At 37.7% G+C, this 16,865-nt stretch overlaps 1 protein-coding gene across 6 annotated transcripts in view; it reads left to right on the top strand.

Moving 5' to 3' along the window:
* DENND1A (DENN domain containing 1A) overlaps positions 1 to 16,865 on the top strand; it is a 201,384-nt gene that overhangs the window by 73,864 nt on the left and 110,655 nt on the right. For all 6 annotated transcript variants that reach the window (XM_035555442.2, XM_035555440.2, XM_035555441.2 and 3 more), the window contains 4 exons: positions 4,947 to 5,016; positions 6,160 to 6,240; positions 8,387 to 8,440; positions 15,069 to 15,179. In XM_035555442.2, coding sequence (XP_035411335.1) covers positions 4,947 to 5,016; positions 6,160 to 6,240; positions 8,387 to 8,440; positions 15,069 to 15,179 — 316 coding nt within the window. The remainder of the gene's footprint in view (positions 1 to 4,946; positions 5,017 to 6,159; positions 6,241 to 8,386; positions 8,441 to 15,068; positions 15,180 to 16,865) is intronic.

The following is a 16,865-nucleotide window of genomic DNA, read 5'->3' on the forward strand; positions in this document are numbered from 1 at the left end:
CTGGCTTCTGGAGTGCGAGCCACTTGGAGGTGGGTTTTCTTTTAAGTTTTTTTTTTTAAAAAAAAAAAGTGATTACAAGCAATGCTGTTACTTTTGGTTTGTTGGCTTTTAAGCCAGTGAGAGTAGGAAGTTCCTGGAAATGCAGTTTTCCACCTAATTTCATTAGCAATCATAAAACTTATCACTGAAGGAAGTTCTTTTCAGACATCCTAGCTACAGCCTTGCTGTGGCCTGAGTGGATGTGCCTAGATGCAGAGTTTGTGTGTGCGTGTGTCTGTGTGTGTGTGTGTGTGTGCGTGTGCAGCTCAGCGCAGTCTCTTCGTGGCAGGAAGGTCCGTTTGATATTCCCCTACTCCGGCTGCTGCCCTTTCTGGGGGTCAGGAAATGTGACCTCCAATGTGCTGCTGTTGTAGTTTTTTCCTTTCAAATGTTAAAACACACGAGCAGATTAATATGTTGAGAAATTCAAAGCTAAGTTGACTGCAGCGCAGCATTTTCATCTGTGCAGCAGCTCGTATTGGGTGATGACATTTTCTGGTCCGTGTCCCTTTTGAAGTACGGGCTGGGTGTGGAGAGCGGTGCCGGGCACTGCACCTTGCTCCCGCGGCCGTGGGGCGCGGGGTTGCAGCCCCCCAGTACCCCCTTGCCCCGCTGCCCCAGCTTGTGGGCTGGGAGCACACCGGGCCCCGCTGCTGCTCGCAGCCCTGGTGGAGGTGGACCTCTTGTAAGGCAGCTGTCCAGCCCCTCTGTGGCACCATGCTCGTTCGCTTCTTTGTACATCTTGGAAATAGAGATCCTTCCTGTTGTCTCAGCCTCGCCTGTCAGTTGTTGGTTTTGCACTGGTGCTCGGTGAACGCTGCGCTTTGGAAACGTTTGTATTTACAAGCTGCAGCGCAGCTCTGTTGTCTTAAGGGTTTGACTGACCCTAATTGCTATGACACATGTAACTAATGATGTTTTGTACTTTCAAGGAGCGCACTAAAAAGGTGATGACATATGAGTTACTGAATAAGGTACTGTGCAACTGGTGCAGGGGAGGTTGTGCAGACCTTATGTAGCACAATAAGCAGCCTTCCTGTGGCCAGGTTTGCTTCCCGTCAGCCTGGCCAGGCTCCAGCGCTGGGGCCGTGCTGCTCGCTGAAGGCTCGGCGGAGAGGAAGGCCGAGGGCTGAACGGTCTCGCAGCTTGGGAAAGCCCACATTGCTCAGCCTTTGATTTCATTTTCGTGATTTGTGGCGAATGCACTGCTATACAGATAGGGACGTACACCCGCCCACCTCACATGTATTGGTGAGGAAATTGTAAAACCGAAATAAATTTTATTGCCCTCTTATTTTTGTTTGCTCTTCAGCCGTGCTCCGATTCATGCTTATTGGGGTCTCTGAACTCCGGCTCCCCTGAGAGCCTCCAGCCTGACGCCTCTCTGGGGCGGCACGAGGGACGGGGTGCGCGCGCACGTGGGTGCGTTGGGGCGCGCTCCCACGCTGTGGTGCTCTGGGCAATTTCACTCCAGAGTGCTTCCCTTCCTTTGTTTAACCTCTGACCTGTGAAAACAAGAGTTAATCAAAACTTCTAAGGTCGCTAAGAGGAAGGGGAAGTGTTTGGTTACAAATTAAATATGAGCAAGTCATAAGCCATAAATCTGCAGCGGTGCTACCAGTTGTGCTCCTTCGCTGCCGCGGTGCAGAAAGAGTTCGGTTCTCCTGCTCCTGCAGGAGGGTTGTTTTAAGGCTGCCTCGTGGAGTTGCTTTTCGTAAGAGAAAATCCACACCTTTTTTCTCTCGGCAAATATCTGGAAGGAATTCCAGTTAACTATTTCTTGATCCTTTGCAAGGTTAGCTGATCACAGTGGGCTCTGAAAGAAACAGAACTGTTCCACTCTGGAGTGGTAAACTATTAAGTGATGGAATCAGTAAGTGATGGAATCTTCGTAAGTTAGTGTAGAAGGCAGGAGAAGTTAGTTTCCTAAGAAACCCAAAGCCTTCAGGATGAGAGACGTCCTGAATCCTGCTGTGACAAGGAGGGATGTGAAACCGGGAGGTCTCACGGGGGTTGCAGAGGACTTCCTTGGCTCTCGGAGCAGAACTTTTTTTACTGGAACTACCAGATAACTTTGTGACGTCTTGAAGACTGTAGTCTTCTGTGGTTTTTAATAAATATGTTCTGAAAATAACTGTGTATGTAAAAGTGTAACAACATTGCATTTGAAGAAATCTAAAAGTAAGATGGGATTCCTAAGGATTCCCTTTCATGTGAAAATCCTGCTGGAACCCTTCAGGGCTGGAAGGTTTTGTTCAGTTGTTTAAGGTGTCTGGTTTACATCCCTATTGAACAAAGTTTTCCAAGTGTGTGGATCTCCAAATTCAGCTTGTCATTAAAATGAGACCGCTGTATTGGTATGTTTTGAATTTCATGTTATTGTTCCTTCCGGAAGGCTAAAAAAAAAAAAAAAAGAAATCTGCAGTCACAATTCAGGAGTAATAAGGAAATATGTCATATATATATATATATATGCTGTATATATATTTGTACACATAGAACACATATAGTAATTAAGGAAAATAATCTTGTCTACGCTCTTTACAGTGCAGTCCACCAAGATAGTTTGCAAAGATTTCCACCGAAGTCTGTGAAGGATATAGAGTTGTCTAAATGCCCTCAGGACTCTAGGCCGTTAACATTTTAAATATATTGAATTTATTTCTAAGGTTCCTTATGCACCATTTTGGCTGTTTAAAAGCAGAATGAAGCCCCCACACTGATTCTAGTACTGTGACTCCTTGCAGTACTAATACATTTCTATGCAAGTCATTTGTAATTGTCATGATAAATACGTGGATATTACAGTGGGGCAAGGTGTTAGAGCTTAAATTGATACGCACTTCATTATGTGAAATATTGGTTATGTCACATGGTTAAAGTCGGTTTATGGCAGCTTTGCAGAAATTCATAAATGCTTTTTTTTTTTTTTTTTTGCTTCTTTTACCCTATGCTTTGTATGAACCCATACTAAATATTTGGATCTTTTATAAATACATTGATTTGGCAAAACTACTTGGTGTTGGCTGTAGTTTCTTTGTTCATGAACTTTCTACTTGAAACAGCAGCTTTTGTGTTTTTTTGGGGTGTTTCTTCTGTTGCTGCTGCTGCTGCTGCTGTCTTGCACCTCTTGAGCAAAAGCCGCGTAAATCCTCCTGTGCATCGTGTTGTGCTGAAGTCTGCTTCAAATATCAACTGATTTCCTGAGCAATTAAGCAGAACTTTAAATATGCCTTCCTGAAATAAGTTTAGATTTTCGTACTGTTAGGGAGCTTTCTGTCATCTTGGTTTTCTGTTTTTTCATCTTTAGACTGTCTTCTGTTAGATAGCTTGCAAGGCTTTGTTTACCAAGTTCTTAATCTCTACTTAGCAGATATGTTTTGAGAGGATTTCTAGTTACTCTTGTAATAGCTTTTAACTTAGCTGAAGTTTATTTAACTAAACAGAAAGAAAGAAACTTATCTTCTGACTAATCCTTCTTGAATGTTTACGATACATGCCAAGCTTAAATGCTGTTTAAAGTGGTAATTGTCTGTCTTTCTGCTCTATTCTAATACACAGTTTGTAAAGATGCTTAGAGCATATTAATTTAAATGATAATACTGTCATATAACATGAAAAGTTAAGTTCCTTATCAGCATATTTTGATAAGCTACTTACATTTTACAGTAGCATTTTCAGGCTTCAAACAAATGTTCGTGATGGAGTGCCGTTCACTTTCTGTCTCGTATATAGCTTCTCACCTCATTTATCACCCGAAGCTGTACAGTCGGGAACCATGGGGCACTCGGTTCTTCAGAGATGTCAGGATGTAGTCATATTTTATACAAACTTTAAATCCTGTCTAACTATATCAAAATAGAATCCATTTGCTTCAGAAAGCATCTGTGATTAAAAGAAGAGGCAGTTTGTGCGTCATGCAAACTTCTCCCTATTCGCCACATCTGAGGGGAAATTCCTCGCTGGGATTTAGAAAGGAATGGAAATAAAGAACTGTGCCATGAAGAAATGGTACAAAGTCACACCCAGCATACTGTCGTGAAAAGTAACATCTTAGCTGTCTTATTTTATAGAATGGAAACATAAAGTAAATGAAAAGGATAGGATTTTCTGCACGTTTGTGTCTTTAAACTTTGTTTCTTTATTACTTTTGTAAGTTGAGTGCAAATTTGCGTAGTTTCTGTTCCATCTAACTAAGGACTGGGGTAAATACAATGATATATGATGTGGAATAAGATTTGACAACCATAGTTACAGTGTTTTACTTTAAAAAGTCAAAATATTGGTTATGTGATGTAAAAAAATAATTATATGTAAAAGAAAATCTGGTAATATCAGGTTTCAAAAACAAAACAACTGCTTATATTCAGTTTGCTAGATCCTCAGGAACTGTAGTGAATACTAGTTATTAATCATATGTTTTGGGAAATTATATGAATAAAATTGTTCCACCATACATAACACAGATAAATTTGTCTACTCAAATCTTACAGGTTTAAAAACTTGCATTGGACTGCATGTTTGTTGTGTATAGGGTGAGAAGAAATTGCTATGGCCTTCCAGCATTGACCTGCCTGACACCAAAGTTTATTTACAGCCAGTGCTTTATTTTAAGCCTAGTGGCCATAAGTGGCAGGAAACTCTGGGAAAGAGTAATTGCTGATGCTCAGTTCCCAAAATAAAGGGATGCTTCAGCCTTCTGGCTGTCTTCTCCTTCAGATGGAAGGTCCAATGTGGCTTTCCTAACAGGTATTTATAAAGTGTCATGTACAATGGATGCTGTTGTTGAGGATGCATATATATATATATGTATATATATAAAAAGCCAGCAATCTTGGATTTATTAACTGACATATAACAAATGTATACCTTTTCTTCCCTGTTTTTTTGTTTGTTTTTTGTTTTAGTTACCTCCCATGGTTTGAAGTCTTTTATAAGCTGCTCAATGTCTTGGCAGATTATTCAGCAAAAGGACAGGTATTATTCTAAAGTACTATCCCTTCTCTTCCCTGCCCCAGTATCAAATGAGGGAGAGAGGATAACAAACAAGCTGTTTTAAGAGGTGCTCAGATCAGAGATGGCTGTGTGAATTAGGAATCTCTGTTGTACAATAACATAGAAGTCCATATTCAGCCAGGCTGAAAGTTTGACAAGTGCCTATGAAAAACAAATATGCTCTTAGATTATAACATCCGAGAACATGACTATGGATCCAACACATGGTCTTCTTGCAGTCACCCATACTGCACAAACTTTTGATTACCTGAACTGTATTCACAAATCACCGTATCCACACAATTCCCATATTGCGGCGTTCTGCGCAGCTTGGACAGGGATCTCTTGTCCAAGTTTACTACTTCTCATGTCCAGAAGCGTAGAACTAGCCTCACTGAGGCAAAACGGCATAATGTAGCCTAGCCCATATAGATACTGGTTTTGTTTTTAAAGCAAAACAAGGTAAACTCAAGGTAAAACTCAATTTTGAGACAGTGTAAAAATGTGAGCTAAGCTATTAATTTTTTTTTTCTAGTTTTATAAATGATACAGGAAAATCACATATGTGATTGCAACATCTATCCTAATTGCATGTATTTAAAACATTACAAGTATAATCTTCTCAGGTTGCTATTTTGAATTATTTCTATTTTGTAGTAATAATTGTATTTTTGCATTTGTCAGAATCATTCACATTTGAGGTAGAATCACTTAGGATTGTATCTTCATCTAAAAAGGCTAAATACTTTTGGTTTTATCCTGAGCTAGTGGGTTGTTCTAAAGAATTTGCAGTGAAAACTGGCTTGTTCCAAGCCGAGTCATTATGTAGTGCATAGGGTGGTGACTCAGCACATTGCAGAAGTATGTGGAAATACACATGTGGGGGAAAACAAAATCTAAAACAAAAAAAAATTATGTTATAAACCCAGCCATCAGAGGAAACTCCATTTATTTCTGTTTGTAGTCGGATGTGTCAGACCATTCCAACACCTCCAAGTTCTCTAGCCCCCCAACTCACAAACACTGTCCTTCCATCTTGGAGTTTAGCTTGTTGTAGCAATTCCTACTTAGTGTTCCTTTGTTTTTGTTTTTGCTTTGCTTTGCTTTGCTTTTTTCTTTTTTCAGGATAATCAAAGGAGCGAGCTCCTTGAGACACTTCATAAGCTCACCATCCCTGAGCCGGGAACCTCTGTTCATCTTGGAGTGGTAAGTGAAGCGAGAGGGATGTAAAGTAAGGTGTTTAATTTTCATTGAATATCATAATAGACGAATGTCAAAAGCAATTCTCCTCTTTGGAACTTGGTATACAGATGTTGTTTTCCTGTGAGGACTCAGAGCTGTGAAATTCCCCTTTTCACATTTGGGGCCCTCTGTTTCCCTTTACTTAACCTGAAACGTCTTTGAAATGCTGTTCTTTGACTGGAGGAAGAGTGTGTGTACTCCCCATGGAAATGTCTCACCATATCATTTGCGACCTGCTAGAGGTCACAGAGCAGCAGCGTGACATTTATTGTCCCCACTTCTGCAGAACTCTTAGACCTTGTGAGTGTGCAAGGGGGACAAGACTGGAAAGCAGGCACATACCTGCCATAGAAGCATTTTGAGTATTAACTGTTTATCACATTTTCTGATTCCTTTTACTCCTCTTCCCTCCAGGAAAAAGACTCACCCAAATAAGGTTTTATTTCATTTTTGTATCTTTTAAGAACACTGAAAGAATAGAGGTGGGATTTTATTGATGGGATTGTGTTTTGCAGTTAGTCTGTTGTTTGTTTTTTTTTTTTTTCATTCAAATTAATTTTTGCACAATAACCTGATGTTCCAGGTTGTTGTAGAAAAGCACTAACGATGCACATTGCTGCAGTTGCCAGTTAGTCATTTAGAGTTCGCGTGAAATTGGTGGTGTGTGTAGCCACAGTTCTCTTCTCCCTTTCTCATTTCCTTTACTCCTTCTTCTAAAGTGTTTTTTGGCAACTAGCAGCTTACTCTCATCACTTAGCCCTGTAATGTCAGTTGACAGGTAACAGTTGTTTGGCCTTGCTAGGTCACCAGCTGGCAGTAGAAATGTCCCAGCCCTTCGGAGGCTGGCTGTTTTATGAACAGTGTTTCTGTCTGACCAAGGGGAAGAGCTGTCTTGAAAGCCGAGGATCATTTGGGATATTTCAGTTCTTTCATACCAGTGGTTTCAAGGAATGTCGCTGGTCTCCCCTTGCCCCAGACATTTCATGGGCAATGAAACAAGAAAGAATATCAAGAAGCAGCCAAGGGACTGGTTGCTGTGCTATCTTAACGCGTTTTATTCTGGCTGTTTGCAAGCCTGTTTTGCGATTGTGGCGAGGCCACTGTTTGTGATGTAGTCGTGTATTCTCTTGCTGCGTCCTTTCATTGTATCTTCCCAGCCAAAGTAAAACAATAATATATCAAAAAGCAAAAGTTTGTGTTTATACATTTAGTGTCTGTTTCAGGTTATAGACTGTTCACGAAGCTCTGAAATGTATGAAATGTATATAAAAGAAAATTGTGCCAACTCTGGAACTGTGCCAAGACTGTAACAGTCTTTAAAGTTTCAGCAAGTAATTAATAAATAATCCTAAGACAAATTGTGAAAATCTTAAACATAATGTGAGTTGCATAAATATCAGTTTACAGAAACATCTTAGTTATGTATTTTCTTTTCCTTTCCCAGTGCCATAACCAAGAATCATGCAAGTTGTGTGTTACCAGAATGGGAACTGGAGTAAAACTGGTTTCTTGGAATGCAGACCCTTAAAACATGTAGCAATATAATGGGCTGTGAAATTGGGAAACCAGTAGTCTTTCAAATTCTTTAAGGAATGTATTACTTCAGTAATATGTTTCAGATAGATAGGCGTAAAACTTAGGAAGTATTTCTCAGTAAATTTCCATAACATCACTATTGTCTTTAATCAAACTTACTAATGCTGTACATCAGAAAAGGACCTGCTTGCTCTTGTTTCCTGTAGATCATCATGCAACTTGCAGTGGTCTGAGGGAAGTTGGTCTGAGTTATGGACTACCTTAGAATTTTCTTGGCATATGTCATACATTATGCAAGTCTGTGGCAGTGTCTCTACAGAACAAAACAATGTAATCTGTCTTTTCAGGAGCATTTGATACTTCCTATCTGATTACATTTTGTATTGCATTTGTGATCTGAGATTCCAGCTTTTGAAATCCAGGACAAACGGGTCATATTGGTAGTTGGTAACAAATGTTCTATCATTTTTACTTAGCTGAGCAACTACTATTACTGCTCTTACTAATACGAAGCGATAAATTTAGATTGCTTTTGACAGTATCAAAATAATCACTCTCTGCTCTTCTTTTATAGCACTCCTACTTTACTGTGCCTGACATCAGAGAGCTTCCTAGTATACCTGAAAATGTGAGTACTGTAGAGGACCAGGCACTTTGCCATTTCATTTTAATATCAGCAGTAAAATAAATTACTAGTGTTACCTCTGTTTGGCCTGGTAACGCATTGTATTCTGTAAAATATTGCTGGTTGTTGAAGTAGATTTTAAGTGGCTAATTTATACTAAGTAGGGTGTCTGGGGGAGAATTGTGTTTCCAGCTGCAGAAGTACATGAGTAAAAGGCCTCTTGAAGTACATTGTAACAGAGGAGAGTTTTTAATATTTGCCGTTCAAATTAAGCAAAGATATCAAATGACCAAATTTGACCCATGACTGGGAAATTGACAGAATAATTATCTTAAGCTGTAAGTTGAGGTAGTTATACAAAAAGTATGAAGCCATTTATTATTATCACTATTATTACTGCCTCCATAATTTCTTGGTCCTAATAAGTGAGAAAATTTAAATTATACATCTATAGTTCTAGCCTGCTCAAAATTTGCAAAGAACATGGATTTGGTAACTGTCTGTATGTGAAGGTATTGTGGTGTTTCAAAATAATTTCAGAGAAAAATGGTGGTGTTAATTTGCATGACAGATAGCTCTTTACAACAAGTCTATGAATTATTCTTGAAAATAATCCTAAGACAGTTTTGGTTACCATTTATGTGAGTACTACATGAGTCCTCCTTTATATAAAAATGTAGAATTTGGATAGAAAGGAATTTAATCCCTTTATCAAGAAGATGACGAGAATAAGTTGAATGATTTCACATTTATAATTTTTATCTTCTGCATCCAGACTCAAGTTTTGTTCTCTACTTTTTGACTTCATGCTGTTTCCATAGTCTTGTTGGTTTTCTTGATATGTTAGAAGCTGAAATTAAAAACTAAATTTGGAAAGCAATTATTGTGACCTGTTAGAACATACTGGTTTGAAATAATTTTTATTTAAAAAATGTTTCAGAACAATATTTTATTGTTTTTTTTTTTAATATTATTTTTTATTTATTAAAGTAGTCTTATTAAAATCAATCAAGGATATAATCTAGATACTCAGTATCTTCAGTGGAAGAATTCAATGTTTCAAACATCTATATTACTAATAATTAGGGAGGATCAAATACCAATTTGGTATTAACTTGGCTTGTTCTTCAAGATGCTGTCAGAATTCAGATATCATATATCCTTACTTAAAACATTTTGTATTGATTCAGAGGAACATGTAGGTTTATAGGCTCTTCTGCTGCTTCAAAGCTATGTTATTGGCTGGAACTGCTCAGGCTGTCATTCTTTCTTCATGTTAACATCTTCCTTCTGTATCATATTTATACCACGGCATTCAAAAGTTTGTATTTGTGATTTAAAGTTGAAACTTATTAAGGATGAAGTACTAATTGATAAATTGATATGGACAAAAAAAAACAACCAACAGATCTGCTAGTCATACAGCGAGACCTTTCTGAAAGAATGACATAGGAGACCAGTAAATATAGTCTGTTTGTTAGGTAGTTTTCTGAAAATGTTAAACATGCCTGTTTATTTAGGGCCGCTTTTCCTGAGACTTTTTAAGCATCACAAAACTGTCTTGTATGCTTTTCAGCATGCCTCAGATTTCTAACCAGATGATAGGCCTGTGGGAAGACAGTGCTGGCATTTGCTTCTCTTAGATATTCTTTAATATGCTCCTGCCATGTCTCTTAGCCAATTTTCTATGTCTGACATCTCAGTTTTCTTCCTTGAGTATTTTGAGGTCTGTCTTAGCACCATGAACCTCAGTTTATGGCATGAAAGAAAGAAAAGGGAATCATCAAGACATTATTTCTCATTTGTAGATGGTTTGTATAACAGATTATACTTGGGGCTTTTTATTTTCGTTTAAAAATGTTGTTGCTAGCTTTTCTCTGTTGTAGACTTTTTGTGCTGACAAGTATCCTCTCAGTGAACTCAATAGATGTGGGTTTTGCTCTAAGACAGAAATACGATACATTAGAGGTAATTCCAGAGTCAGTTCCTAAATCTAAACCAGCTATCAATCTAGTGTATTCTCTGTCCTAATCCAGACATGGTTACTTGTTTATAGGGGTAATATTTTGCATTAATCTCTTTTATGCTAATAATCTCAAACTTTAACAGTTTTTTTTTTTGATAAGTCTCAAATCACCTGGAGAGTAAGAATGAAGTTCATTTCCAGTGTACAGGCTGGTAAATTAGAGGGCAGAGAGAAGTGAGCTAGTAATGGTAAGTAACCAGTGACAGGGTTTAAAAGTAGGTCTTCTGGCTTGTGCCTTTTTTAACTGGTACAGAGCAGCTTAATAACATACACACTACACAGTGAAGGCTTCACAAAGTATAGCTGTATTTATGCTCTGTTGGTTATGTCTGCTCGTGATGTTCGCTCTATATTCAAAGGTATGAGTCAGCTTCCCAAAACATTTGAGCAGGAGACGTGATGAATGCTCATGAATCAAAGGCTGTTATAAAAGCAGAGGCCTTGGGCCAGAAGGAGTTGGAAACCCTTTGAAAGCTGAATGTTCAGCCTTCATGGGAAGGAGTGCCATGTGATGCTAAAAAGCGTCCTCTTTGAATCATTGAGTGGTGCTGATGTGCCTCAGAGAGAACATGACTGTTTCACTGTAGGTATCCCTTGCCCTGATGACACTGTGAAGGATGGACTCTCAGCAGCGTCTGGGGTGAACTGGGGCACCTCTGGGAATAGAACTGGCAGAACATTTCATTCAGATAACACATATCTATACCCATATTTGCACACCCTAGTTTAAAAAGATAGGGCTCGTTGTAAGAAAGAAAAATATTAAAAATCAAATCCATTGGTCTAACTGTTGTTGCAGTTCATCATCTTTTATTTCTCAGGTATATTTTTATGTATTTAAATATCACATAATTCATTATGAGAATTTTATCTGTCCATTAATGTAACTTTCATGTAGAATTGCAGCATATGATGTAATAGTACAAGGATGTTAAATGAGCATAAATCTCCATGGATTTTAATCAATTTGGCCTGCTTTATTCAAAATTCTACATATCAGTAATTACATTTTAAAACATATATTAGCAAGTTTTGGTATACATACTGAAGTTGTATGTAATGAATGGAGACCTACAGAGAGCTCTGTTTGGAATGTTAACGTGCTTGTTGCAGTTATCTGACTTTGTGTCAGACCAGTGTGTTTCATGAGCCACAAAACATTCAGCATAGACACCTTGATGTAGCAGCTAAGCATTCACTTTTTCAAAACATTTAAGTTATATATTTGTAAATGCATTGTGACTTTAGAAAGATATTGAGTTCAGTGCAGGAAATACAGTGCAAGTGTATACATTTCCCAGTAGTGTGTGTTCTATTTCAGAATTAACAGGTACATTAGCAGTCTGAGATGACCATAGAGTCATAGTATGGTTTGGGTTGGAAGGGACCTTAAAGATCATCTAATTCCAACCCCCTGCTGTGGGCAGGGACACCTTCCACTAGAGCAGGTTGCTCAAAGCCCCATCCAGCCTGGCCATGAACGCTTCCAGGGATGATGAAATATTCTTGGTGGTGATGTTACTCAACAGACTGCCTGTTTTTTCACTCATTATGATGTATATCTTTTGATGCCAGTTTTCCTTATTTTGTCCCGTAAATTTTTCATTTCTATATTTACACAATTTTCTAAAGTCTATTGTCTTCATTATTTTGGTCTCTGGAACAGCTGCATGGCATTATAAAAGTATATTGACTGCATAACAAATGACCTAATCCATGTTAGATTTTGCATGTGTAATCTTTCAAAGTAAATAAATTTCTAAATAAGATCAGGGATTTCCAGTGAGAGGATGGAGAAGGAAACCTGTCTCCTTCTAATGACTTGTCCTAATAAGAAATTTACTGAAGTCATGTAAGTGCCTTTCAACAGCAGCCTAAAATATGTGTAGTGTAATACACGTTCTTAGTATGTTCGAGCTTCCCTCTTTCTTTGCAGAGGAGAGAGCTCATTCTTTTGTTCCTTCAATGAAAAGTTCTTCATTGGATGACAGAGGAAGAGAAGAATATTTTTGATCTCAGAAGTCAATGTGCATGTGCATTTACTGGTATTAAATAGCAAATGATGAAATAGATGATTGATCTAGAAATTAACTTGCAAAGGAACAGAAGGGAATTTTGTAGCCATTCCTTCTGAATTTTGAGAGGAGTGGGGATTACCAGTTCCCATATTTTATTATGAAAATCCCACTCTTTACTCTCTCAAGAAAGGTTTAAATCCTAGACACAAAATACACAACAATTATACTGCAAATTGGAACACTTTCATTTGTATTTATTTAACTCATTCATGGTTTTGTCACTTACGAGACATGTCTTTCAAAATACATGTGTAAGTCCCAATTTCATCTTCAAAGATGACAGCTTTCTTATAAATAAAACTTAGAGCTAACACGTGAATTTCCTTAGTATCAATATATTACCATGCAGCCCACATGCTTCGCAGGTGTTGTTGGCAAATTTCTGAGAGCAGAGAAGACTAAAACCTTATAAATCTTTCCATCTGAAAGTACGTTTCTGTGTCAAAGCCACTTTCAGTAAACTTGAAAGAATAATTGCAAATCCATTCCCTGTGTCTGTTTTCCCTCTCGCTAGTCGATACTTTTGCCTTATAAACACGTACACACACATGCACGTCTACTTCTTTGGGCAGAATGTAGAGATAAAGTGTTCCTTTTGTCATGCCCTTAATTTGGGTGGCATCAGAGGGAGTTCAGTGCTACTTGAAAATTCTTTTAATTCACACTATTTGCAGTAATTGTGTCGTCATGCACTGTGTTTTGGCGTCGTGGAAAGATGGGTGAGAGGGGGAAGAAGAAACGTAGAGAAGACAGCTTATGTTTAGACAAAAATATCATGCTAATCAGCACAGATGGGATGAGAAATACAGAAAAAGTACATGATAGTTTAATAGGTTTTTGGCAAAATGTGTTGGCTGTTGTTTGTTGTTTTTTTTTTTTTATTTTTGAATATACCTGTCTGGTGCTATTGGTCTTCTGTAACAAACCTGAATGATTGTTTTATATTAATGTCTGAAGCTAACTGTAGTGAGTATATTTTTCCCCCATCTAGATGCTGGTACAAAAGTCTTCCAAATACAATGCTTAATTTTTCTTCAGCTCTTTGTGTTTGGATGGCAAGCTGTGGAACATATTTCTGCACAGTATGAAGCATCTTGGCAGACTTCTCAGGCCAAGTATTGGTGGTTTTAGAGTTATCTTTGGATCTGTCAAAAGTGCTAATGGGCTTTGTTGAGCTTCTTTAAGTTTCTAAATCATATTTGCTTTTTGCTTTTCTGCGCTTTTTTATTTAATGATGATTAAGATTGCGCTTGGATTCATGACTAATCCAGTTTTGCTCTCACATGTGCTTTTTGTATAAGGCTGTCTTTATCATATAGCAACCCTTTCGTACCCATAAGCTACTTGGAAACAAATTCCCTAATTCAGCATTTTTTGTATGTGTTAATATTCCCACCACCACTGCCCTCTTTAATTTCTGTGTTTTAAGAAGTGAAAGTACCCTCTGTAAACAAAAGACCTTCTTTGTTTGTCTTGCACTGTGAGGCAGAAAAGCCCCTTATTTTAGGAGAACGTGTTAACATTTTGGTTAGGTTATCTACCTTGTAGCTTCCTAGTCTTGTTGGTAAAGATTTTAGGATTGCATTCCTAAGTATTTATTCTGCTAGTTCTTAGAAAACATCTTAATTCTTTAGAAAATAATACTGATTCATGCCACTGCAGCGTGTGCAAGGGTTATTACTTTGATAATGGTGCATGGGTAGCACTGCTGGCTGATGGGAAGGTGCATGGGATGAACTGACCATAGTCTCTTGTGTCACTTGCTTTCCTTCTCTTGTTTTTTTGAATTACAGTCACTTACAGTAATTTTTACATAGGTACTTTTTACTGTTTCTGAGCAACAAAAACACAGTGGAAGAAACCTCTGCTGCTCAGGAAGTGTGCGTGTAAATTTTTAGTAGCCTTTGTTGCTTCTGTCCTGGTCTTTCTGTCTGTGCCTTAGCGGCAGTTTGCACACGAACTTTGTTTACAATATTCTTGTGCTGCAATTATTTTTTAGACTATATAAGCATATTGGTCACTCAGGTAAAATTGGATGTTTGAATGTTGAGTGTACAAATGAGGAGATCAGATGACCTGTGTAACTGTTCTTAGCTTGTGTTACATGGCAGCATGTATTTCCTGTGATCAGAATTGTTCTGGCATAGACTGGGCTTAGATTGTTTTCCTTAATGAACTTGAATTTGCCATATTAGAAGTGTCATATTAGAACATGAGTTTTGTACCTCGTCAGGTGGCTTTGAAGTTTCTGTAGAAGTGACAAGACCTATTTTTTCTCTGAGAAGTATCTTGTATTTTAGAAGCTGTGTATGAAACATCATCAGTTTTATTAATCCAAGACTCAGCTCCCCAAAAAGTTAGGGGAAAGAAACCGCAGTTAAATACTGCTCTGACACAAGATGACCTACTGAGTGCATAGCCACTTAATAGATGTAGCAGAACAAGAGGAAATCTGCTTTTGTTTGTTTGTTTTAAAGGCACTTGTTTTTGTAATACCATGAATCAAAAATTTTCTCTCTCTTCCTAGAGAAACCTGACAGAGTATTTTGTAGCAGTTGACGTCAACAACATGCTCCATCTCTACGCCAGTATGCTGTATGAACGCCGCATCCTCATTTGTTGTAGTAAGCTCAGCACTGTAAGTAAACTGCAGAATTTCTTCTATGCGAAGTATTTTTTTTAGAATGACAGTCATACGTAGGCAATAACTTGAAATATCTAGAATGTGAAGAACAATAGATATAACTTCCCACTAAAATACAGTATTGAAGTTGGTCTTCCTATACAAATGAACACACAGAAACTTGTGTGAAATCCTCTGCTTGGTGAAGGACTTGGTAGCAGAGATAAAGCTCTGCTTTTATGTTTAAATATAACCATAATCATTAGTATCTATATAATTAAACTTATTGGCGTGGGGTGGTCTAGAATTCTAGAAAAAGATACTGAAGCATATACTGATGTGCCTCTAGCCATTCAGAATACTAGAATTTATTTTTTTAAGAAAAAAATATTTTTAATGTATAAAAGCAATAAATGCATGAATGTACTTGGCCTGTGAAAAGAGGCCAGAGGTGCTGCAGAGTCTGTGTCCTTGGAGATATTTAAAACCTGACTGAGCAATGCCCTTAGCAAACAGCTCCAGCTGATGATGCTTTGAGCAGGGCAGTTGGGGTCAGATTTGATGATATCCAGGGCCCCTTCCAACCTCAGCTATGCAACCTCAGCTCAGTTCTGTGGTTCTAGGTGATGACTTTACTGAACTTCTGTTGGCTTCTAACATTAAAATGAGAAAGGTTTTTTTGATCCAGTATTCCCTGGGGGGTTGTTGGTACATAAATGTACTAATATTTATGCCACAGTGAAGTCCCTTTTTCGTAATTTATTGACAGAAAAAAAAAAAGGATAAATGATACTGTCAGATGGATGTTCTAGTGACCTTCTGTGGATGGACCCAAGGAGTGGGCTAAAATACATTGACAATCCATGATTTTTTGTTGCAGTTTTGTTTGATAAAGTTTAGTCTTAATGCTGTTTAGACTCCATCAAGGATCTGAGAGATAAAAGGTACTGAACACTCTAGAGTGCTCTCTTCTAAAAAATGACTGCACATCAAAACCAAGCACAAGCCTGATTTAGTTCAAAGTTTTGTGTTATGCATTTGAAGGTTTATCAGTCAATAATATTGTGATTTTCTTTATAAAAGAAAATGTTAAGTTTTCATTCTGTTTGCTCTGTTAATGGGTATTGATTGCTTTCCTTTATAAATGATAAGCATAAGATGGTTTAATAAATGTTGCTTTCTAGTGCTATGGACTAAGTACTTGAATGGTCCTTTCTAAAATACAAGCTTCCATGTCCATTTTGTGTGGTATTACCTAGCCTCTTACTGTTTGACCATGACCTACTTTGTATTTGAGATTTAAAACTGCTTCATGGAATTGTAAATACTATGGAAGGCAAAAATTAAAAGGTGTAAGAAGGATCTGTTGATATGGGGTGGAAAAAGGAAAGAGAGTAAGACTTCATACTAAATATGAGAATAAGTATTACAGTATAATTTTGAAAGGTAGGTAAAACTGTGGTAGTTAGAGTAATTCCTGGGGCCTATTAATAATTATTAAATGTTTACAATTAATCCCACATGTAAATGTGTTCTAGGTCCTCCCTACTAAAATAAAAACAAATAAGATGTAAAGAAGTGTTTATTTCAGAAAAGTAAAAAGTGGAAAGAATAGTAACTTATCAGAGAAGAGGAAAGAGAATGGTTATCCAAAGTATTTCAAAATGTGTGGTTGGTTGGTTTAATCTCTCTCTTTGTGAC

Source organism: Cygnus atratus, chromosome 19, assembly GCF_013377495.2.
Source record: "Cygnus atratus isolate AKBS03 ecotype Queensland, Australia chromosome 19, CAtr_DNAZoo_HiC_assembly, whole genome shotgun sequence".
In the NCBI taxonomy this organism is placed as follows: domain Eukaryota; kingdom Metazoa; phylum Chordata; class Aves; order Anseriformes; family Anatidae; genus Cygnus; species Cygnus atratus.